This window comes from Heloderma suspectum, chromosome 7, assembly GCF_057233095.1.
Source record: "Heloderma suspectum isolate Gila_16-S chromosome 7, 16-S_ref, whole genome shotgun sequence".
NCBI classification, from domain to species: Eukaryota; Metazoa; Chordata; class Lepidosauria; order Squamata; family Helodermatidae; genus Heloderma; species Heloderma suspectum.
The window spans coordinates 14767094-14791060 of NC_139464.1; the positions used below are offsets into that span (position 1 = coordinate 14767094).

At 45.2% G+C, this 23967-nt stretch overlaps 1 protein-coding gene across 1 annotated transcript; it reads right to left on the bottom strand.

Moving 5' to 3' along the window:
• Positions 1–3102: 3102 nt before the first annotated feature.
• LOC146339355 (sulfotransferase 6B1-like) lies at positions 3103–22973 on the bottom strand. Its single transcript, XM_084811697.1, has 6 exons — positions 22730–22973; positions 20836–21020; positions 18015–18141; positions 10789–10883; positions 8613–8799; positions 3103–4252 (listed from the first exon to the last, which is right to left on the bottom strand). Exons 1-6 carry the CDS (start codon positions 22869–22871, stop codon positions 4134–4136), a joined length of 855 nt encoding a protein of 284 aa, XP_084667823.1. The 5' UTR covers positions 22872–22973; the 3' UTR covers positions 3103–4133.
• Between the last annotated feature and the right edge of the window lie 994 nt (positions 22974–23967).

Below are 23967 nucleotides of genomic sequence, written 5' to 3' on the forward strand. Positions count from 1 at the left end.
AACTTTTCTTCATCTCCCCCCTCCCCCCATCTTTCACCTCATTCTTCACTCTTCCTTTCTCCTTCTGTGCTTTCAATAGTCAAAACTTATCACTGGTCTAGAGGTGATTTTCTGTACATTGTGCTGGAAGAAACCCCAACAACTGTGATCAGAATATATGCAAACTGGTTCGTCTGTATTTTGTTTCTAGCATTCAGGTTTTTCCAAAGCATCTGAAACATCTTGGTATGAACAGCAGGGAGGGACAGGAGGAAAGCAAGAGATGGGAGCTGATTGCTATTTGCTATCAAGGGATGGGCTTCCTTTGTCATGAGTCCTCAGCACTTAACTTTGGGATTGGGTGATCAGCTGATAACTCCGCCAACAGAAAGGTAGAAGAGAAATTGCCTTGAATTTTTCCTGAATGAAAAGTAATACTGTTTTTGAGGGTTGCATTCGGAAACATAGGATACCTCTCCTTCCAGCTACCCAGATGTGATCGTGTTGTTCTTGTTTTGTAGATTCCTTTTGTTTGGGGGTTTTTCTGTAGATTCCTGGGGGCTAAAAATAAAGGTTTTCTGCTGCTCAGATGCTCTATTGAGCAATACTGCCATCAAATGATTTTTTACTGATTTATTCTTGTCGATTACTTATAAGTGCAGATAATAAGTTATCAATGTAGAACTTACTGCATTTTTTTCCTTTTGTGAATGTAAATGAATACAACAACACAGAGATGCTGCAAAAAAAAACTTGCCTTCACCATGTGTCTTTCTGTGACTCGGCTTCCTATTCCTAGCGGCTGCTCAGGCATGGTGACTTGTGCTCTGAAAGGAGTCAGTCGTGTGTTGGCTGTCTGGCGCTCCGGGTCTTGAACTGGCGACTTAGGGATATGAAGTTGGAGTGTGGCCTAGACTAGTAAGGTACCTCAGACCTGCCCCAGAGCCCTCTACAGGTGTAGAAAGGAATAGCAGTGTGCCCCATCGGCCTCTATGATTGGTTCAGAGCATGAAACCCCTCGATTGGCCAAGCCTGATACGAATACTAGGAGCCAGGACTCCTGCATTTGCCTGATCAACAGAGTAGTAAGTCATGCCGCTTGCATGGCTGGTTCCACATCAAGCCACTGATCTCAAGGAGCCTAAGACTGGAAGGTTAGGTTGGGACCATTACTGCCTCTAATGGTCCCAACCTAATCCTGCCAGTGCATCCCTGCAGCTAGGTTCACGGCTGACAAAAGGATATTCTTCGCGGAATGTGGATTTGCCACAATACGAGGTTATGGCCTCTAGCCTAGATAAATTCATGGAGGGTAGATCTCGCAAGAGCTATTATCCCAGCTAGTTAATGCAGTGTTAGCATGCAGAGGCCGTATACCTTTGCTCACCAGCAAGCACTGGGGCATGGCTCTCTTCCGCTTGTGGGCATCTGTGATCAAATGGAGCAGAGTCGCCCTTGGTCTGCTCTGTCGTAAGTTTTTCTTCAGTAAATGCAAATAATCCTAAATGTGAATGGCAATCTTCCCGAAGTGCATATCCTTATGTAGCCAAAATGGCAACCATCCACACGGAAGAGGGAAAGATCAACCGTCTCGGAGGTATCCCATGGTTTGCAGAAATACAAAAACATCTGTGGGTGAACCCCCAAGGTGGAGGAGGTCCCCACCAGCACCACACACACACTCCAACAACCCAATGAGGACTGAGCATTCTCCATAGGCACAGAATACTGACTGTTGGGGATGGAATGGAGTATCCTAGAAAATGATATGGCTAGCTGATTGCAAGGTGCTCTTTGCAGGAGCACTCGGTGCTGCAACATTTTGTTAGTAAAATAATAGTAATATGCTTCAGTGTGGGCCCCAGAGATACTGGGGGGGGGGGAGTGTCTCCATGGCAACCATTTGCATGGAATATTAAGATGCAATGTTATACAAAAGTGTGTTCATGATACCTGAACCTGAAACAAAACTCAAAGTGATCTTGATAGTCTGGAGTGTTGGGCAGAAAACAACACAATGAAATTTAACAGGGATAAATGCCAAGTTGTGCACCTAGGAAAAAGAAACCAAATGCACAGTTACAAGATGGGTGATACTTGGCTCAACAATGCTACGAGCAAGAAGGATCTTGGAATTGTTGCCGATCACAAGCTGAATATGAGCCAACAATGTGATGTGGCTGCAAAAAAGGCAAATGCTATTTTGGGCTGTATTAATAGAAGTATAGCTTCCAAATCACATGAAGTACTAGTTCCCCTCTACTCACTGCTAGTTAGGCCTCATCTGGAGTTCTGTGTCCAGTTCTGGGCACCACACTTTAAGAAGGATGCAGACAAGCTGGAGAGGGTTCAGAGGAGGGCAACAAAGATGATCAGGGGACTGGAAACAAAGCCCTCTGAGGCGAGACTGAAAGAACTGGGCATGTTTAGCCTTGAGAAGAGAAGACTGAGGGGAGATAGGGTAGTGCTCTCCAAGTACTTGAAAGGTTGTCACAGAGAGGAAGGCCAGGATCTCGATCATCCCAGAGTACAGGACACGGAATAAGGGGCTCACGTTACAGGAGGCCAGATTCCGGCTGAACCTCAGGAAAAAAGTCTTGACTGTTAGAGTAATATGACAATGGAACCTAGGGAGGTGGTGGGCTCTCCCACACTGGAGGCATTTAAGAGGAAGCTGGACAGCAACCTGTAGGGATACTTTGACTTGGATTCCTGCAGTAAGCAGGGGGTTGGATTCGATGGTCTTATAGGCCCCTTCCAACCCTACTATTCTATGGTTCTATGAACCTCTGAAGGGATGGAACCAAAAGCAACAGTTTTGAGACCTGTTAGTCTTAAATACTTTTGACATCTTTATTTTGGCCACCAGGTGCTGCCTTCTGTAAAGTTAGCCTAGAAGACAGCATGATATTGCATCATCTGGCTTGTTCATTTACCCATTCTGATATGATTTGGGACATAATGATTGGTTAAAGGGTTACAATGGTGCTCATTGAAGGACTGTGTGTACTGCCAGAATGAACTGAATTTTCCCACAGGGAAATATTGAGTGGGGAACCCCTGGGTATTGCAAAGGATGCTCAGCATGTTCTAGGATGCATGCTATGTTCAGGGCGATCATGTGAAATCAGACATTTATTATGCAATTATAAATTAAACAGAGGACAATAGTCAAAAGGGGCCAATATTTGCAATCAATTGGCCCTGGTTTGGGCTGCAGCATAGACAAAGAATGCCACTCATCAGACAATATAGATTCTCCAGTATCTGAGGCAGTATGCCTATGTGCACCAGTTGCTGGGGAACATGGGCAGCGGGTGCTGTTGCACTCATGTCCTTCTTGTGGGTTTTCCGTGGGCAGCTGGTTGGCCACAGTGTGAACAGAATGCTGGACTAGATGGACCTAGATGGATCCAGCAGGGCTCTTCTTATGATCTTATACACAATAGTTTAGTGGTTTCGAATTTCCTACCCACAGGGAACTATTGAGTGGGTACCCCTGGGTATTGCAAAGGATGCTCAGGATGTTCTAGGACACATGCTGTGTTCACGGCTGGCCTGTGGGACTTTGCCATCGCCCTGCACAAATGAAGAATACATGTACCCCATAATCCCCTGCGGCAGACCTTTGTGCAGAAAAACCTGTCATTGGAGGCAAGCTGTCTTTTAAGAAACCAGGAATCAAGCCTTTCCAGAACTGGGGATGGCCACTAAGATTGTGCAAATTCCCAACACCCATTATCACCGATGTGCAGCCTATTTGATAGTGATCATTCCCAGTGTTCAGGAAGTGAATGTCATTGCTTATGTAACCCAAACTGATCCTTCTACTTACAAGAGCAAGTTCTCAGCAAGTTTGGGGGTAGCCCAAGGTTTGGAGACATATAGAATTTGGGCAGGGGGGGCAGTGAAGAGTGCACTCACAATCATGGGATGTTGACTTGACAGTTGGTGGGAGGATACTAAATGATAAGGGTGGAGGAATGGCGGTGCTGGAATATTTTGTTGCAGGTTTCACTTGTACACATTCTGTTATCCTCTTTAGAAGAAATCTAGTACATGAATCTGGAAAGTACAAGCCCTTTTAATATCTACTGACCCACAGCAAAGACATTTCTGTACAGTCAATTTCTGCCGTTTGCCTTCAGTTCAAATCAGCATTCATAAACAAGATGTTTTGCCACTTCGCTGAATGCCATTTTCTTGTTAAATGTCTCTTCAAACATCCAGTTCTGTTTGGGAGTGAACTGATTTTTCCAGTCACCGACGGCACCTAGAGAATTAACAGTGAAAAATGAAGTGCTATGGGGCTGTTATTATCAAAAGAATACCACCTGTCTCTCAGTGTTAAACTGTAAGGAACACACAGATGGTTGGAATGAAATCCGGATGACAGTGAGAGCCAGAAGTTTCCAACGTGAACACAACTTGCACATAAGAGCATTGTGTATATCTTATGCTTATCATCATCCCGTGAAACCAAGCCCTCCAGTGTGGTAGCTGTGGGCACTAAGGTGTCTGCAGACTAGGGCTGTACAAGAAAATCGTTTGTACTTACAAAACAGTTGAACAAGCCCTGTTCGCAACCCTGAACATGGATGCGAGCAGGAGAACGTGTTCTCTGAAAACATTTGCAATTGTCGAGCACACATTCACGTTCAAAAAATGCCCACATTTTTATTGAACAAGTAGTGTGCAATTGTGGAATTTTAAAATTACATAATTTCATGTGTTAGTCTATGGGGGCAGTTGCAAACTGTGGGAAAATACACAATTTTTAACGCAATTTCCCTGTTTGGTTGTGTTCGATTTGCGCAATTTTCCCATTCGTGCAAATTGAACAGAGCTTACAAATGACTGTTGTAAATGAAATGAGAAGAACATCTGGGTGAATGTGAACATCACTTGTTTACCCACCCCTACTGCAAAAATGTCTCTTGGCACCTGCCCAGCTTCCTGCCCCTTAAGATTTATTTTAATTTTTAAAAAATTAACTCAGGGGGCAGACATATTACAAAGCAGAGTGCCACCCTCCAGCACCATCTTTATTTGGGTTCAAAAGAGGGTTTTTTTGTTTTGGAGCTCAGATTTCCCTTCTGCCTTATACTTAGGTTCTTAGGGAAGTTACTTTTCTTTTAGGCTCACAAATTTCCTTTCTTCTAAATGAGTGTTCTGCAACTGGCCATGCCTATCATGGTAGCTATTTTATGAATGGCCAAGGCTCCCCATGGCAGCCATTTTGTGAGAGCACCCACAACACTCTCAAAATTCCAAATGTGCCCACCAAGACAAAATGGTTGTGGACCCCTGTCATAAAATGGGTGGAGAATATGTTGTCTTCCAAATGTTGTTGGATTACAACTCCCTTCCAGATGTTGATGGACTGCAACTCTCCATTAAGCCCGAGGTAGCATAGCCAAATGGACAGATGTATAACAAGTTACCTGGGATGTCCTCACACAGTAGGAAGCCTCAACTATGCCTGGTGTCCTTATTGCTTCCTGTACCTTCAAGTCTCTTTGAGCCCAATCTACACATGCAACAGAATCACATGATTTTTTTTCCTGGACAGTACCGCTTCAGACTGCTTCCCAGGGGTGGGGGGAATATTTCATGTTTGAATATTCCCCATGAGGTGGGAAGAACTCTGTCTCACTGCACATAGAAAACTAGGTTGTCAGGGAAATCCGTTCTTCAATAAGCATGTGGACTTCCATCCCTTTCTGCCCCATTCCTACATTCCAAACTCTTTGACATCTGGAGCCCTATGTGGCTGTTTGGGAAGTGTGGATAATCAATACTTTTAGTGGTTTGGGGTTGGGGTAGGGGGATCGGATCGTGTCTGAGGCCTGTAGCTCTTTTAACTGCCTATGTATACTGAATATGCAGGGCGATAGGGTGGGGTAAGGTGGGATCATGCCCCCTGGATCCATTCCTGACCTCTGTGCATTCAGTAGAAGTTAAGGGGTCATACAACTGTTTGTTCATAGTGACTGTGGACCCTAGATTATCAAGGACTTATTCAGGTACAGCCCTTCCACATTTCTGCTGAATGCACAAAATGGGGTGGGGGAGGTTGAAGCCAGTGGTCCTGCATCCACCTCTGTGCATTCAGTATGCAAATAGAGCCTGAAAATGCAAATGGAGCTTCTGTTCCAGGTGATCTCAAGTGGATACTGGTCTGCAAAGAATATGCAGGGAGCTGCCTTATTTATAACGAGGTCTAGTGTTGGTCCATCCAGCTCAGTACTGACTGCCCCACAGTCCCAGAGATCATTCCATCCCAATAGGGATGGGCAAGAAATTAGTCAGGTTCGCATTCTGATGCAAATTTACCAAATCTGCACATCCTGAACCCGATCACAGATTGCTGGCAAAATCTGTACATTTCTGAAGTTTGCAATGCAGTCTGGAAAAGACAGAGAGAGATGTACATGTTTTTTCATAGAATCATAGAATAGTAGGGTTGGAAGGCGCCTACAAGGCCATTGAGTCCAACCCCCTGCTCAGTGCAGGAATCCAGGTCAGAGCATCCCTGACAGATGGCTGTCCAGCCTCATCTTGAATGCCTCGAGTGTGGGAAAGCCCACTACCTCCCCAGGTCATTGGTTCCATTGTCGTATTGCTCTAACAGTCAGGAAGTTTTTCCTGATGTTCAGCTGGAATCTGGCTTCCTGTAACTTGAGCCCATTATTCCGTGTCCTGCACTCTGGGATGATGGAGAAGAGATCCTGGCCTTCCTCTCTGTGACAACCTTTCAAGTATAGGAAGAGCGCTATCATATCTCCCCTCAGTCTTCTCTTCTCAAGGCGAAACATGCCCAGTTCTTTCAGTCTCTCTTCATAGGGCTTTGTTTCCAGTCCCCTGATCATCTTTGTTGCCCTTCTCTGAACCCTCTCCACTTTGTCTGCATCCTTCTTAAAGTGTGGTGCCCAGAACTGGACTCAGTACACCAGATGAGGCCTAACCAGTGCTGAGTAGAGGGGAACTAGTACTTCCTGGGATTTGGAAGCTATGCTTCTATTAATGCAGCCCAAAATAGCATTTGCCCTTTTTACAGCCACATCGCATTGTTGGCTCATATTCACCCTCTGATCTACAACAATTCCAAGATCATTCTCGTTTCTAGTGTTGTTGAGCCACGTATCCCCCATCTTGTAACTGTGCATTTGGTTTCTTTTTCCTAGGTGCAGAACTTGGCATTTCTCCCTATGAAATGTCATTCTGTTGTTTTCTGCCCAGCGCTCCAGTCTATCAAGATCACTTTGAATTTTGTTTCTGTCTTCCAAAGTATTAGCTGTCCCGCCCAATTTTGTGTCATCTGCAAATATGATCAGCATTCCCTGCAGCTCCTCCTCCAAGTCATTCATAAAAATGTTGAAGAGCACTGGGCCCAGGACTGAGCCCTGCGGTACCCCACTCGTTACCTCTCCCCAGTTTGAGAAGATCCCACTGATAAGCACTCTTTGAGTCCGATTCTGTAGCCAACTGTGGATCCACCAGATCGTTGTTTCATCTAGCCCACTTTGAGCTAGTTTGCTCATCAGGAGATCATGGGACACTTTGTCGAAAGCTGAAGTCAAGGTGTATTACGTCTACAGCATTCCCACGGTCCACAGGGGAGGTTACTTGATCAAAAAATGAGATCAGATTCGTCTGGCAGGATCTGTTCTTGACAAATGAAATCCATGTTGGCTTTGAGTAATCACTGCATTGTTTTCAAGGTGCTTCCAGATGGATTGCTTTATCATCTGCTCTAGAATTTTCAAAATGTGCACATTTCAAAAAATGCACAAAAACACTTTGTTCATCGGAAATCTCTTTTTAAACATGTACATTTGCAAAGGTGCGCATGAGGTTACACACTTTTTTACAAAAATGTGCACAAAAATGTGGATTTTTTGAAGACTCTGAAGAAAAAATCTTTATGAATCTTCATGTGGATTTTTTAAAAAATCTGACATGGAAATTGGAACCAGAGCAAAACTGAGCTTGGCAGATTCACCCATCCTCACACTCAGGCCACGCTGCCAGATCACCTTTTACCTGGAGATACCAGGAATTGAACTTGGGACTTCTACCCACCTCTACCCCTGAACTGAGGTTTTCCTCCTCTCTGCAAGCTGCCATCCAATCAACCCTTTCACCTGTTTCTGATGTACCAAGTACGGTACGTTATTGTCTTCGTTTCAAAACAACAGATAAGGCAAATGGCGACTGCAGCCCCTCTCACAAAGCAACGTGCCTGGTCTTTGTTTAGTTTCAGATAAGCCCAGCAACTTTGTCCTGCAATACTGGATGTACGATAACGATAAGGAAAGCCAGATAAAGCGGGAGGCTGCCATACTGGTTAACTGGGAAAACTCAGCCCCTGTGAGTAAATGAAAGGCCTTGTCCAGGGACTCATAACCCACCAGTCATATCCCACCCCCAAATGGGAGTGGTGAAAGATCAGTACAGGTGAGGTTATAGGCAGAGTATTCCATATTCTGGAAGCTATCCTTGTAGAAAAGTCACAGCATTCCACTTTCTCCAAATCTCAAATTTCATTCCCATTTCTTTAAAACATTGCAGTCCGTAAAGGTGGTGAAAATGTGAACGTGCTCATTTGTTTAACCCTTCAGGCAGTTTACCTTTTCGGAATATCAGCTTCCGGTTGGACGTGAGTGCACAGACTGTATGATTTGGATCATGGTTCTCTTTCTCCGTGTTGGTTTTCATCTCACTGAATGAAGATTTTTTGCAGATTTCATTAATTCTGCTCTCACTGGTGTTGACCCCCAGGAAGGTGCTTACTTTCTTCACGACCTTAGGAAGATCCTGAGATATGAGAACGACAGAATACATGATCCATTGTATGCTGGATCATCTGTTCGGCTCAGACCCCACTGAAATTCAGTGGGGGATGCACAAAATCACACCTTTCTTACTTTCCCCTGGGTACTGGGCAGGACTATGAACTTTTCAAAGCAGGTAAACCTGAACAGTGAAAGGGCCTAAGGCTGCAATCCTAAACACATTTACTAGGGAGTAGATCCCCCACTGAACACAGTAGGATCTACTTGGGGTGGCCACTTTTGTATCATCAAAAAATGCTTTACCAAAAAAGAGAACAGATACTGATTTTCATTAAATTGGCATATGCTATTTTAGAGAGAGAGAGAGAAATAGTTTCTAGAATTTAAAGAGAAATACAATACATCCCATCACAGAGGGGAAGACTGTGGCCAAGTGACCTGTGTGGATGCTCAACTCTGCTGCCTAGGTGCTAACTGATGATGGGCAACTTCAAGGCCCCTGCCTGCTCTCCCTTCTGATGGTTCTTGGTCTTTAAACCAGACTTGGCCCTTCAAAGGGAGGACTGTCTTCTGACAGCTCTTGAGAGGACTGTCCTCTCTAAAGGAAGGCACTCATAGGATTATACTGAAAGGGTGCGATCCTCTGCACATATAGATAAGAAAAAAGTCTTACAGCTCCCAGTATGGCTGGCTGGGGGATGCCAAGAGCTGTAGGACTTTTTCTGTGTTAACGTGCATAGGAATCTACCCTTGATCTCATTAATTTCTAGGGGAGGAATGAAGTATGTGCTTAAATCCCACAGAAATCAATTGGGGGAGGAGTATAAAAGTGCCTACATTTGACTAAATTGTGCCTAGAGAGAGCTACTATACTATACTATACTATACTATACTATACTATAAAGTGAACTGCCCAAAGAGCTTCAGCTATTGGGCAGTATAGAAATGAAATTACTATACTATACTATACTATACTATACTATACTATACTATACTATACTATAAAGTGAACTGCCCAAAGAGCTTCAGCTATTGGGCAGTATAGAAATGAAATTACTATATTATACTATACTATACTATACTATACTATACTATACTATACTATACTATACTAATATTATAATTAGTAATTAATAAAAGGTAAAGGTGTCCCCAACCAGTCGCGTCTGACTCTAGGGTGCGGTGCTCATCCCCGTTTCTAAGCCGAAGAGCCAGCGCTGTCCGAAGACGCTTCCGTGGTCATGTGGCTGGCATGACTGAACACCGAGGTGCACGGAACGCTGTTACCTTTCCCGCCGAAGCGGGGAGCACTCGGGTCTCAAACTGCTGTCCTGCTGACCTTCTGGTCTGCAATTCAGCGTCTTAACCACTAAGCCACCGCGGCCCCTAGTAATTAACATAATACTATTACTATACTAATATTGTATTATATTAATGCTAATCAGGATGGAACAGACTATAAAATGTACTAACTAGGTAATACTAACTCAGCCTATTTCTACCCTAATTTTTTTCATGATAAATCAAGGCTGACTTGCTCACTGCTTCTGTACCTGTCAAGCAAGCAAGTGGGAGCATTGACAAGAAAGAGGTTGAGGAGCAACAGCAGCTGATGACAATGGTGGTGAGAAGGTGGACTCGCTGAGGGAGGTGGCCCATTGAGGGTGTCTTGCCCAAGAGCCCTCAAAAACCTGGAGCTGGCACTGAGAACAAGTTCTGCTCTGCTTGTTTTGTTTTGTTTTGTTTTGTGATACAATGTTGGTCTTTGGTGAAGGGGACCTGGGTGCAAATTCCTACTCAGCCACAAAGCTCACTATGTAACCTTGGGACTAACCTATCTCACAAGGCTGTTGAGGGGGATAAACGGGGGTCAGGGGGGAGGACCACATATGCTGCTTCTCTGACCTCTTTAGAGGAAGGGTGAGATAAATGCTTTTAACTCTTTGATTTTTAAGACGCAACTGCTTTGTACATTATATATATATATATATATATATATATATATAGTTACCCTTTTCATGTCTTCGAAGAACAAGAACAGGGTGTTTTTGTCATTTATGTGTTTCTCCCAGCTTAAAACATGGTCAAACCAGGATCCGCAGACAACTGCAAAAAGACAGCAAAATTCATATAAAACCTGCAGAGCCAGAATAGTTCCAAATGATGTTTGCAGCCAGTCAAGAACCAGGAAGGACTTTTATAAAAAATGTATTTTATTAAACAACCCTTCTGCAAATTCCTCCCTCTCTATGTCCCTCCTGCTCCATCTCCATGAGGTTTGCTGAGTCACTTCCCGATAGCTGTTCCCTCAACCAATGCCTTCCCCTGTGTCACTGAATTGTTCTCCCTGCCTGCTGCCTCAACTCTCCTACTTAGTTCCACATACATTGATGCCAGAAGGACCCGTGGCTTAGACCACTATATCAAGTTCTGGGTGAACATCTCTGAACAAGGATATAATGTCACACAGATAACCACTGTGTGGCCTCTTTTACAGAGGACAGTCCTCTATTTGGAAGGTGTCCTCTGTTTGAAGGGCTGCCAAGTCCAATATCTTATATAAGACTACAGTAGTGTAAGGCTTATTACTCAGGATCCACCAGACTGATTTTGCTTATTTTTGTTTTAACCTGAAACTTGAGCAGTGTGGAGATGCAGAAAATTTTGAAACTTTGAAAAAGTTCAAAGCTCAAGCTTTGAGCAGCTCAGGAAGGGAGAAAGGAGAGGGATGAGGCAAAGGGAAGATTAATGCATATGCCCCACACTGTGCATGTAATGTAACATGTGACACAGTGTGTTCATGCATGTGTAATAATGCTTACTTCTGTGAGCTCTTAGAGTGCTGGGCCAATGAAAGGACAGGCACAGAATTTTGGGAAAAGGGGTGAAGAAAAGTCAGTTAGTGGTAATTAAAGTATGGAGAAGAGAAGCTGAGGAGAAAGAGCTGAAAGGACACCAGAGGGAGACGAAAGAGACAAATCTTACATCATGTGATTTCAACCTCAAACTTCAAAAAATGGTAAATGATTTTTTTAAAAGAACATTTGTTGTGTGTTTTCACCTTTGTCAGTCTATTTGTGTAGTACATTTATTTTAAAAGTGTAAAGCTGTTCAACTCACAAGGGAAATGGGCAAAGATATTTTTATCCAATCATTCTCATACTACTAGCCCCCATGGTGACACAGGATTCGCACTAGTAAAGATAAAGAACCCTCAGAAGGGAGAGCTGGGCCTTGAAGCTGCTCATCAATAGCACCTGGACAGCAGACATAGGAAGGCACACAGGTCACCTGATGACACTCTTCCACACTATGGTAAGATGTCCTGTATTTCTATTGAAATTCTAATTATTCCTCAATTTGCATTTATACATATACATCAGCACATAAGAGTTTTATGCAAACTGCTATTCTGTTTTGTCCTCTTTTTTGTCAGTGCATAAGTGGCCACTCTGCCAGGCACTTAGAAGTGTCAGATGTTGCCTTATACTGATTCAAGACCATCGGTCCACTCGTCAGCATTGTCTACTCATTGCCTGGCAATGAGGAGGCTTTCAGACAGGCGATCTTTCTCAGCCCTGCCTGGAGACTGAACCCGGGACCTTTTGCATGCAAAGCATGTGCTCTGTCTCTGAGCTATAGACTTTCATAGCTGAAGCACCACTGAGCTCTGCTTCAGGTGGTCACATATGCAGCTCCAAAAGAAGAGGACAAAAGAGGATGCAGATTTGGCTAAAATTTGCATCGTCTATTTTATACATATAGATGCAAACTGAGAAAGCATGATTATAATTTAAATAGAAAGATGGTACATCTCACCAGAGCGGGGAAGACTGCGACCAGGTGACCTCCATGTCAGTTCAGTCTGCGGTCCAGGTGCTAACTGATTATTGATGGGCAACTTCAAGACACCTGCTCTCTCTTCTTATTAGGTTCTCTATCTTTAAACTGGACTTGGACTGGATAGTCCTTCAAATAGAGGATATCTTCAAACAGAGGACATTTTTCACCCTCTCTCAAAATACTAGAACCCAGGTTCATCCCATGAAGCTGATTGGTGGGAGACTGAGGACAGAGAAAAGGAAGTCCTTCTTCACACAGCACACAGTTAAACTTTAGAATTCACTACCACAGGATGTAGTGAAGGCCATCAACTTGGATGGCTTTAAAGGGGGGGTGAACAAATTTCCGGAGGAAAAGGCTATCAATGGCTACTAGTCTTGATGGCTATGTGCGACCTCCAATACCAGAGGCAGTGAGCCTATGTACATTAGTTGCTGGGGAACATGGGTGGGAGGGTGCTGCTGCACTCATGTCCCGCTTGTGGGTTCCTGGTCGACAGCTGGTTCCACTGTGTGAACAGAATGCTGGACTAGATGGACCCTTGGTCTGATCCAGCACGGCTCTTCTTATGTTTTAGAGGAGCATCCCCTGATAGCTGTTCACAGGGCAGACTCTTCTTTTCAAAATAGGACACATGGCCACTCTAGCTCAAAAGCATATTATGGGGAAACAGAAGGGGGAAATGGAGGGGGGAAATATCCTTTCTTTCCACCTCAAGGATTTCAAAATTCCCTACCTACTAAATCACCATTTGCTTTTCTGGATCATGGGATTTGTACTTCCCTCTGTTTCCTTATTTGAATCAGAAGGCAGAAGAAACAACAGATCCCATACTTCCCTACAGGAAAGTAGGCTGCTGATGTTTATTTTATTTGTTTGTTTGTTTGTTTGTATATTACATTTCTATACTGCTCAATAGCCAAAGCTCTCTGGGCAGTTCACAAAAATTAAAACCACATGTACAGCATAAACACAATATAAAATATAAAAGCATTAGAACTACAGTATAAAAGTATAACCAGCATAAAACCTAGCAGCAATGTAGAGATTTAAAATGCAGTAACAAATTTAAAACAGCAGACTAGAATGTTAAAATGCCAAAATTCCAGGGAAAATAAAAAGGTTTTCACCTGGCGCCGGAAAGAGTACAACATAGGCTAGGGAGCTCATTCTACAGGGTGCCACAGCAGAAAAGGCCCTCTTCCTGGTTCTTATAGTCAATCAGCTTTCCCCAACACAATGCCCTCTAGATGTGTTGGACTACAACTCCTATCATTACCATTACTGTGCTGGCTAGGTATGATGGAGATTGTAGTCCAACACTCCTGGAGGACACCAGGTTGAGGAAGGCTGTAGTAGGTGATTGCAACTCTTCCTCTCTGTTCCTCCACCCCAGGGCTGGGTGAAGACGTTTTGCTGCCTGAGGTGAAGGGCAAGATGGCTCCCTCTCCCCATTCCACATGCAGAAGTGAACTGGCTTGGCAGCTGAATTTTATTTAAACACTAGCATCTTCCACCACACCTGAGGGCAGCAGGTGAGTTTAGGGGGTGCAGGACAGGCAGTGTGGCACATAAAGGCCTATCTTTCAACAGATGGAAATGCCTGCGGGTGGGATCAGAAGTGGCCAGAGAGCTACTAATGCTGCTCCCCAGCATCGGCTACTTGAGGTGGTTACCTCACTCTGCCTAATGATAGAGCTGGCCCTGCTCCACTGTAGCCTACGCTAACATCTCAATCATTTTGGTTGCCCCTTTCTGCCCCTTTGGCAGCTGCACAAGACCCATTTTGAAATGGGCCGATTGAAAGCGCATACAGCATTCTAAATGTGGCCACACCATCAGTGTATAAAAAGGCATTATGATAGTGGTAGTTTTACTTTTGATCTCTTTTCTAATAATCGCCAACATACAATTTGTCATTTTCAGCTATCATATGGCAAGTTGACATTTTGATTGATCTGCCCACCACAACCCTAAGATCACCTTCTTGGTTAGTGAAGGCCAGTTCAGACCCCGTCAGTGTGTATGTGAACTTCAGATATCTTGCTGCGATATGCATCGCTTTACACTTACTTACATTGAACCCCATTTGCCACTTTGTTGTCCATTCACCCAGTTTTATTTTGGAGCTCCTTGTTGGTTTTTCACCACCCAAAATAATTAAGTGTCATCCATAAACTTAGACACTTCAGTGCTCAGAAACTTGACCAATTCACTCCAGATCATTTATGAACAGGCTATATAGCATCAGTCCCAGTAGAGATCCTTGGGGAATTTGTCTTCTTACCTCTCTCCATTTGGGGAACTGTCCATTTAAGACTATCTTAAGGAGCGCCTCCAGCAACACCAGACAGGCCGCTTAACAAGATCAGCCTCGGATGGCCTTCTCTCTGTCCCATCAGCCAGGACAGCTAGACTGGTGGGGACGAGGGAGAGGGCCTTTTCTGTGGTGGCCCCCACTCTATGGAACTCCCTCCCTAGGGAACTCCGCCATGCCCCCTCTTTAATGAGCTTCTGTCGTGCATTAAAAACGTGGTTGTTCAGGCAGGCATTTGGGGTGGGTTAGGGTATTTTAGAAAAATGTTTTTACTGTAGAATTTTATTGTTTTAAACTGTTTTATTGTACGCTGTACATCTCCCAGAGTGGCTAGGTGACCAGCCAGATGGGCAATTAATAAATTTAATAATAAATAAAATAAAATAAAAATTTACTCCTTTTCTCTCTTTTGCTATTTAACCAGTAAACCAGCCTTCACCACCTTGTTGCCCTCCAGATGTTTTGGACTTCAACTCCCATCAGCCACAGATAGTATGGCCAGTGGTCAGGAATGCTGGGAGTTGTCATCCGAAACATCGGGAGGGAAACTGTTCTGTGAGAAGACATATCCTCTTATCCTCTGACAGCTGTTCACTTGTTTCATTTAAGCCAAACCAAATTCACAGAGCAGAAGGAAGGAAGGAGGGAGGGAGGGAGAGAAGGAAAGAAAGAAAGAAAGAAAAACATCTCAGGTCACATTATAAATGATTAGTATTTCAGTCTTTCACATTACACATAGTAACGTTGCTTTTTTTCTATTGTCATTGACACTGATTCTATTTTTTGCCTGGCTGATCTTTGGATCGCCAGTTCCACAGGAACACAGTTTTACAGCCATGCAATAAATCGGCATGGGTGGTGTTTAGATAATAACAAGAACAAAACCCGCAAATGTCTTGACCTCAGCTGGGGATTAATGTTGCTGCCATAAAAGTGGGCCGTCCAGTCTTTGTGAATTGGATTTGACAGTCCAAGATAACCTAAACGGCTACAAGGCAGGACACGTTAAGATTTAAGGTTCAGTGTCTACATATGCAAGACCAAGACATCTGTGGGTTTAGAGGTTCTAACCTAGGGATGCATAACTTCAGGCCCGGGGGCCGAATCTGTCCCTCCTGAGGTCCCGACTTGGCCCTCTGGGGTTCCCCAGATGGCCACACCCCCTTCCCCTAGGCCCACCCCATTTCCTCTGACCATCAACGGTTTGGTGTTTTCCCAGCTTTTGCAGGGTTACCCCCCCCCCCCATTCAAAAAGGTTGAAATTCCTTTTTGAAGGCTTTGTTACTGGCAGGAAGGGCTTTAAGATAAGATATGCAGATATTTTGGTATTGCAGCCCACGAGAGCTTCTCTGAAATGGAATTTAGCTCTCAGACTGGAAGAGGTTCAACGCCCCTGTTCTAGCCAGAGACTGGGGTCACCAGAAGAGCTTTAAAAATGTATATAGTAGGCAGTTGACAATTTCTTTGCAAAACAGTGGAGACAGGGTAGGCACCGGGGGTGGGATTGTTGGGGAGCTGCACAGGCCCAGTTCAGAGCAGGGGGTCCAATGCCAACTCCCAGAGCCCTGGCCTGGCTGCTGCTTCTCCTTTCTGTCACTGCCCAGTTGCAGGCCCTCTCTGAAAATGCTGACAATGACAAGACCAAGAGGAAGAGGCAGCGGCCTCCTCCAACTGCCTTGCCTTCTTTCTCTGGGCAGTGGTGCAAACTGGATCCCGGGAGGGAGGGCAAGCAGATGGGCAGTGGCGATGGTGGCAGTTAGGAAGCAAACCCCCTCTGAAAGAGGGTCCCACTGAGGGCACTTTGTCCAGGCCACCCCCCCCCCCCAGACCTGAAGTGGAGGTCTTTTGCACTAAGGGGAGATTCTCTGAAGTGATACGATTTTGATGGACTGATATTTGTGTCTGGACTGGACCGGCTCCAGGATTGTATCAGGGGTCTCACACAAAGCAACTTCAGTGGGCTCCCTACTTTGAAAGCAGCACAGAACACAAATGGAGAATTGTTTCATGCTCCCTCCAGCAGCCTTCCAGCATATCCCACACAAACTTGAGAACAGCAGTCCGGGTGGGGACAGTCAGCTCTGTGCCAATCTCAGAGCAATTGGAAATGCTGGACCATGTCATCCTCTGGGGGTCCACCATGAGTCTGAGTCCAAAGCAGTGACTTATGCTTCATGGCCTCCAATCCCAAAGGTGGCATCCAAGGCATCATGTCGCAAGAGATGCCCATGGATCCACACAAGAATGGTGCATCTGAGAACACGGGGAGATGGGGCTCCCATTCTGCTGCTGACAAAATGCTCTCCCTGCTGGTCAAAGGTGAGGAGGCGCAGCCATAGGGCTTCATCACATGGAGCTTTTACCCTGCCATTGAGATTGCTCCTTCACGGAAGTTTGCGGGCTCTTTACATGACACCATGACCCTGCCATGCTAAATGCCCTTTGTTCCGTTTTTAAATAGAGCGCAGATAGGGTAAGCTATCAGATTACCCCATTGTGTTCCACTTCAGTTTCCTCCGTGAAAAGACTTAAAGCGGCAAGAAGAGGAGCAAGATCAGTGAAAGACGTGGAAGACTCAGATATGGGGAGAAGGGGAGGGGGGAAAGGAAGCATGTGAAAAAGGGAGTTGTTGTGATCCTGCATTCAAAATGGAAGCAGAAAGCCCCATTTTAAATGCAGGATTTTAGGCTGGTGTAGAAATGCCCATAGAGAAGGACCCATTGGCTAGTTTGGAGTCTACACCAGCTTTCTGCCTTCCAGGTCTTTTGCACTACAGCTCCCATCATCCTCTGGTGACTGGCTGAGGATGATAGGAGTTGTGGTTCAGCACATCTGGAGGGCACGGGTTTGGGGAAGACTGGATTCTACATCTTTAAAAGAGCAGGCAATGCTTGTCAAGTCCTGCCAGTTGATTTCAAATCTGGCTGAATTGTGAATCTGTACAAAATTTTTATTCTGGCTCTTTTTTGTACCAATCCGCCTGATGTAAATTCATAGTATTTGCACTTCAGAGTTTTCATGATGTATTAGAATTTACAAGGCGAGAGAGAGAGAGGGAGAAAGAATTTTAATCTTACCATCTCCTTTTAAGAACATCTCCAGGAAATTAGGCCAGGAATCTACAGTGGGGAGGTTAGGATTTGCTCTGTAATAATGGTACATGGAAACGGCGATGTCTTTTGGATTTCGGATAATGTAGATAACCTACAAATGGAGACAACACATTACTAAGGTAGGAATGTAGGAAGTTGCCTTATGGCATCATGAGTCCATGTAGCTCAGTCTTGTCCACATTGACTGGAAGTTGCTCTCCAAGGATAGAATCCAACTGAAGTCCTACTTAGAGTAGTCCCATTAAAATGAAAGGGGCTTAACTTAAGCTAACTTAACTTAAGCCCCATTCATGTCAATGGGTTTGCTCCAAGTAGGACTTCAGTTGGATTCTGCCCCAGGTTTTTCCCAACCGTACCTGGCAATTTCAGGTGATGATCCTGGGATGTCCTCCATTCAAAAGCACGTCCTCTACCACCAAGCTACAGCCTTTCCCTGAACCATGGTCAAGAGAAGGTCTTCTGCCAACATCTTACTTTGGGATCAAGATCTTGCTACATAACCAGGACCAGCCACATGGTGGTTTTGGAGCTGGGGAGAGGGCTCTTCAAGAAGCCCTTTGTAGACCCCCTCTGTAGTGGTGTCTGCTCATTTGCCCGCAGACCCAGCAGGTGACGGAAGGGAGGGACAGGTGATGATGGCTGCTGCAGGCAGCTCACTTCCTCACCTGCCTTCTCCGTTGGGTTGTGGTAGAGACTGGGGCCAGTGGCTTCTCCTTGCCACCTGCCCAGGAGGCACTTGCGTAACAGGCAGCGTCAATAAAGAGTAGCAGCGATGGTAGGTGTCAGCAGCACTGGCAGTCGGCCCTTCTGGGGTGCTGGGGCCTCAGCAGCTGCTCCAGGATGCCGCCCCTGATGCCAACCCTGGGCAGAACTTATAAATCAATACTGGGTTGGGGTGTTTCTGAAAAGATGGGGTTTTCACCTTTCCATATGGGGAAGTCTCCTGCCATCCTTCCAGTGGCAAATGATAACCTCTCTCCATAGGGAATCCTTGTCCCAGCACAGTATTTGGAGATAGATGATAGATGAGAGAGAGAGAGAGAGAGAGAATATCTATCTATCTATCTATCTATCTATCTATCTATCTATCTATCTATCTATCTATCTATCTATCTATCTGGAGCATCTAGCTATGTACACATTACCAGGGGAGGCTGATGGCTCTGATTTCAGTGGGGCAGAGACTGGGTTTTAGTTACAACCAGCTAGAAGTCTAAAAGGAGCTATCCAAGGTGCTGGATCCTACCCCCAAAATGGGTCCAGCACCTTGGATAGCCCCTTTAGACTTTTAGCTGATTGTAACTAAATCCCAGAATGGAATCTTCACCCCACCGAAATGGGATCCACCAGCCTCCCCTGCACGTTACACCTGTATTAAAAGACCTGCATTGGCTGCTGATTAGCTTCCAATCTATGTTCAGAACGTTTTGCTGTTAACGTTCAAAGGCCAAAATAACTCAGGACCAGGATACCATCTTCCCCTGTATAAACCAAATTGCATCCTGAGATCTTCCAAGGAGGCCTCGTTGGTTGGTCTGTGACCAACAGTGTGTTGTCAAGTAACAGCACATAAATGGACCTTCTCTGTAGTGGCACCTGCCATCTGGAACACTCTCCCACATGTGGTCCGAGAAGCAGAAACTGTGGTGAACTTTAGACGAAGATGCACCTGTTTACTCAGGCTTCCCCTGACATGTGCTTGCAGTGCTCTGTTGTATTGTTTCTGTACTGTTTTTAATGTTTTTTATTATTTTTATTGTTTTAATATTGGCTTTTAGATTGCATTTTGTGCATTGCTTATGTAATCCACTTAGAGTTCTTCTGATATCAAGCGGTACATAAGTAGATAAGTTAAATAAATACATATATATTTGCACGTAGAAGCAGACTTCTGCATGCACAGCTCTCTCTGAAAGAGGATTTTTGTTGTTGTTGTCGTTCAGTCGTTAAGTTGTGTCCGACTCTTCGTGACCCCATGGACCATAGCACGCCAGGCCCTCCTGTCCTCCGCTCTCTCCCGGAGTGTGCTCAAGTTCATATTCATTGCATCGGTGATGCTATCTAGCCATCCTCTGCCGTCCCCTTCTCCTTTTGCCTTCAGTCTTTCCCAGCATCAGGGTCTTTTCCAGGGAGTTTTCTCTTCGCATTCGGTGGCCAAAACATTTGAGCTTCAGCTTCAGTATCTGTCCTTCCAAGGAGCAGTCGGGGTTGATTTCCTTTAGGATGGACTGATTTGACCTCCTTGCAGTCCAGGGGACTCATAAGAGTCTTCTCCAGCACCACAGTTCGAAAGCATCAATTCTTTGGTGCTCAGCCTTCCTTATAGTCCAGCTCTCACAGCCATACATTGCTACTGGGCTGAAAGAGGATGCAGACACACAAATACAAGTTTCCTGCCACTCAGAGGTTCTACCTATCAGCTGGAATGATACTCATGCAACCCCACTGATAACCTGTCCTAGTGCTGATGATCATTTTGAAGGGCAGAGGATTGAAATGAGCCTCTTCCCTCTCCCAACACAAACACACATACACCCCTTTCCCCTCTGAATAGGTGATTGGTGCTCTCACCAATGGCTCAATTATACATGATGCTAACCGTATCACTGCAAGTACTATGAATCTTTTAAAAACTCCCTGATCAGGACCAGGACTATAGAGGGAGCGGGTTTAGCCCTTTTCTTCCCCATGATCCTGACCATCCTCCACCTCAGCTTCTATTAGCCCTGGTAGAGAAGCACCCATTGGCATACACTTCCTTCCAAGGGCTGCCTGTGTATCTTACCTTGCATTGCTTGAGCTTGAACGTGGGTGGTAGCATGTTGCCGTCCAAGTGGGTTGGAATGATTCTCTTCCATGACAGACAGTTCAGTTGGTCCAGACTGGATACATCTCCAAATTCAATTGGAGAAGTTAAAGCCACTTTGGAGGCATACAGGTGCATTATGACTTCGGCCAGCCAATGCGTGCCTACAGTGGAGGAGAGAGGAGAAAGAGGCATAATTAATATCAGCAAAATGCTGCTTAATAAACTGGGATACTGAGGATGTGTACAGAACAGGATCATCCATGATACCCTCTTGCCTGATTGCCAATGGTAAGGAAGTATTGCCTCCAGTGACCAGGCAGGCTGATAACTTGAGGACTAGTAACTTTAGTGGGTTTATTTCCAAGATGGGCTCAGAGTATCGTCACTCCTTTCTGAAGAGCAATAAGGCTGACTTCCCCCATATGCTAGCATGGCATTGGAAGCTTGACCAAGGTAAGCGAGGAGTAGGGAGCCTCACAAGGCAGGAACACCATGTGACTGCTGCGGCAGACAAGTCAAAGAAAAGGTGTGTGACTAGACCAGATCAGAAGCAGCTTTGGGTCTAGTCAGCATCATTTCTGACAAAAGCAAGAAAGGAAAGAACGAAACTGAGTGGCTGGTGTGGCTCCACAGAGATCCTGCTGGCCCATACATTTCTCTAAGGACCACCTGCTGGCCACTTTCTGGAGTGTTAGCCCACTGTGCTGCCTCGCTCTTAGAGCCAGGACTCAGGCAGCAGGCGGGGGGGGGGGACTCCAGGCAGTGGGAGGGGGAAACACATGATCTGGCACCCCTTCTAATTCACTGCCTGAGGCAGGGGATTCACCCCACCTCACGGAAGGTCCACCCCGCTCCCGCCAGGAACCCCACAAGCAGGGCACAAGGGCAATAAAGCTCACCCACTGTTGTTCTCCAGCAACTGGGATTCAGAAACATGCTCCCTCTGACCCTGGAGGCAGCATGTAGCCATCATGACTAGTAGCCATTAATAACCAGTGGAGGCTGGTGGCTCCGACGTCAGTGGGGCTGTGAATGTGAACTGGGTTTCAGCCAGAACCAGTGAGAACTCTAAAGGTTCAACCCTGCCTATATGGGGGATTGGGTCCAGCACCTTGGACAGCTCCTTTAGAGTTCTGGCTGATTCTGACTGAAACCCAGAAAGGATTCACAACCCCACTGACATTGGACTTACCAGCCTTCACTGACATTGCAGCCCCCCAATCCGCCATGATTTTTTCTAATCCCCAACTAAAGCCCTCTAAGTTGATAGCCATCACTGCATCTTGTGAGAGTGAGTTCCATACTTTAACTATGCGCTATGTGAAGTTGTCCTTCCTTCTGTCTGTCCTGAATCTCCCACCATTCAGCTTCATTACATGTCACCAGGTTCTAGTGTTATGAGAGAGGAAGAAAAAGGATCCCTGTCTACTTTCTCCACTCCATGCATCCAGTTATACATCTCTATCTTGGCTCTCATTGTCACCTTCCCCCATGGGGCAGTTGTTCCAGCCCCTTGATCATTTTGGTTGCTCTATTCTGCATCTTTTCCAGCTCTACAATATCCTTTTTGAGGATGGATTTGCTATAAAGGCATTTTGGAGATAGGTTTGTACAAAGGCATCATGATATTGGCACTTCCAAAGCTCCCCCCAGGTTAGTCTGGGAATTGCCTCTTGGATGTCCAGTCCTTCTAGAGGCAGCATAAGATAACTACCCTGTGGATTACAGCATTAAGTTTGCGGATCTCAGGTTCACCGCCCTCCTTTTCCTCTCTCTTGCATGCAACAATTTCTGCTCTATTTCACCAAGCCTGGAGTTAACAAGATATAGGTTAGAATTCTGTCCACACAAGTTTCAAGCGTGACTTTACCAGACTTTGGATAGGAAACCAAAAGAACATCGTCTTCTCTCGCCTCAAAGGTAGCCAGGGATTTTAAAAGCTCTGGTGATGATTTCGTAGTAAAAGTAATGCCATTGAAGGTATGAATTAGTTCATCTCCTCTCTGTGTCATTTTGAATATTGCCCCAGGGATCTCAGTAGACCAGATATTGCCTCTGCAGTGAGAGGTCAGGGAAGCTGGTTGCTCACCAGGCAATTGTTACTGGCAACTGAGAGGGTGGAATTCAAAAAGGACATATTTATGCACCTTGTAACATCTTGAAAAGGTATTTTGGACCTTATCTTTATGGATTACAATAACTGGAACACAACATAAGGGTTATCTAGATAAAGCAGTAATTACCAAACGGGGGTGGGTGGGGGGACCTGGTTCACTGGGACTTGGCTTTGCAGATAATGTGAGAGAAACCAAGAGTGGAAAATACCCAGGACCATAATTAAGCACACATTTGCAGTGTGCTTCTTAACAAATGATGCTGTTAGTATGAGTGACATATTGTCTCAGGGTGGTTAATGAGTTCCTAAGGAGCATGTATGCTTAACAGTGTGGTGGAAAAATACACAGCTTTGTTCAAGCCACAGCAAATCACCCAATGTTTGTCAGATAGTGCTATTTTATTTATTTATTTATTACATTTTATCCCCCAAGGGCAGCCTAGATCAGGGGTGGACAAACTTCAGGTTTGCGGGGTCTACTGTGTTTTTTACTAGAACGCCAAGATCATGAACTGGTTGTTGTTCAGTCGTTAAGTCGTGTCCGACTCTTTGTGACCCCATGGACCATAGCACGCCAGGCCTTCCTGTCCTCTGCTCTCTCCCTGAGTGTGCTGAAGTTCATATTCTTTGCATCGGTGATGCTATCTAGCCATCTCATCCTCTGCCGTCCCCTTCTCCTTTTGCCTTCAGTCTTTCCTAGCATCAGGGTCTTTTCCAGGGAGTTTTCTCTTCACATTAGGTGGCCAAAATATTTGAGCTTCAGCTTCAGTATCTGTCCTTCCAATGAGCACTCAGGGTTGATTTCCTTTAGGACTGACTGATTTGACCTCCTTGCAGTCCAGGGGACTCGTAAGACTCTTCTCCAGCACCACAGTTCAAAAGCATCGATTTTTTGACGCTCAGCCTTCCTTATAGTCCAGCTCTCACAGCCGTATGTTACTACTGGGAAAACCATAGCTTTGATTAGACGGACCTTTGTCAGCAAGGTGATG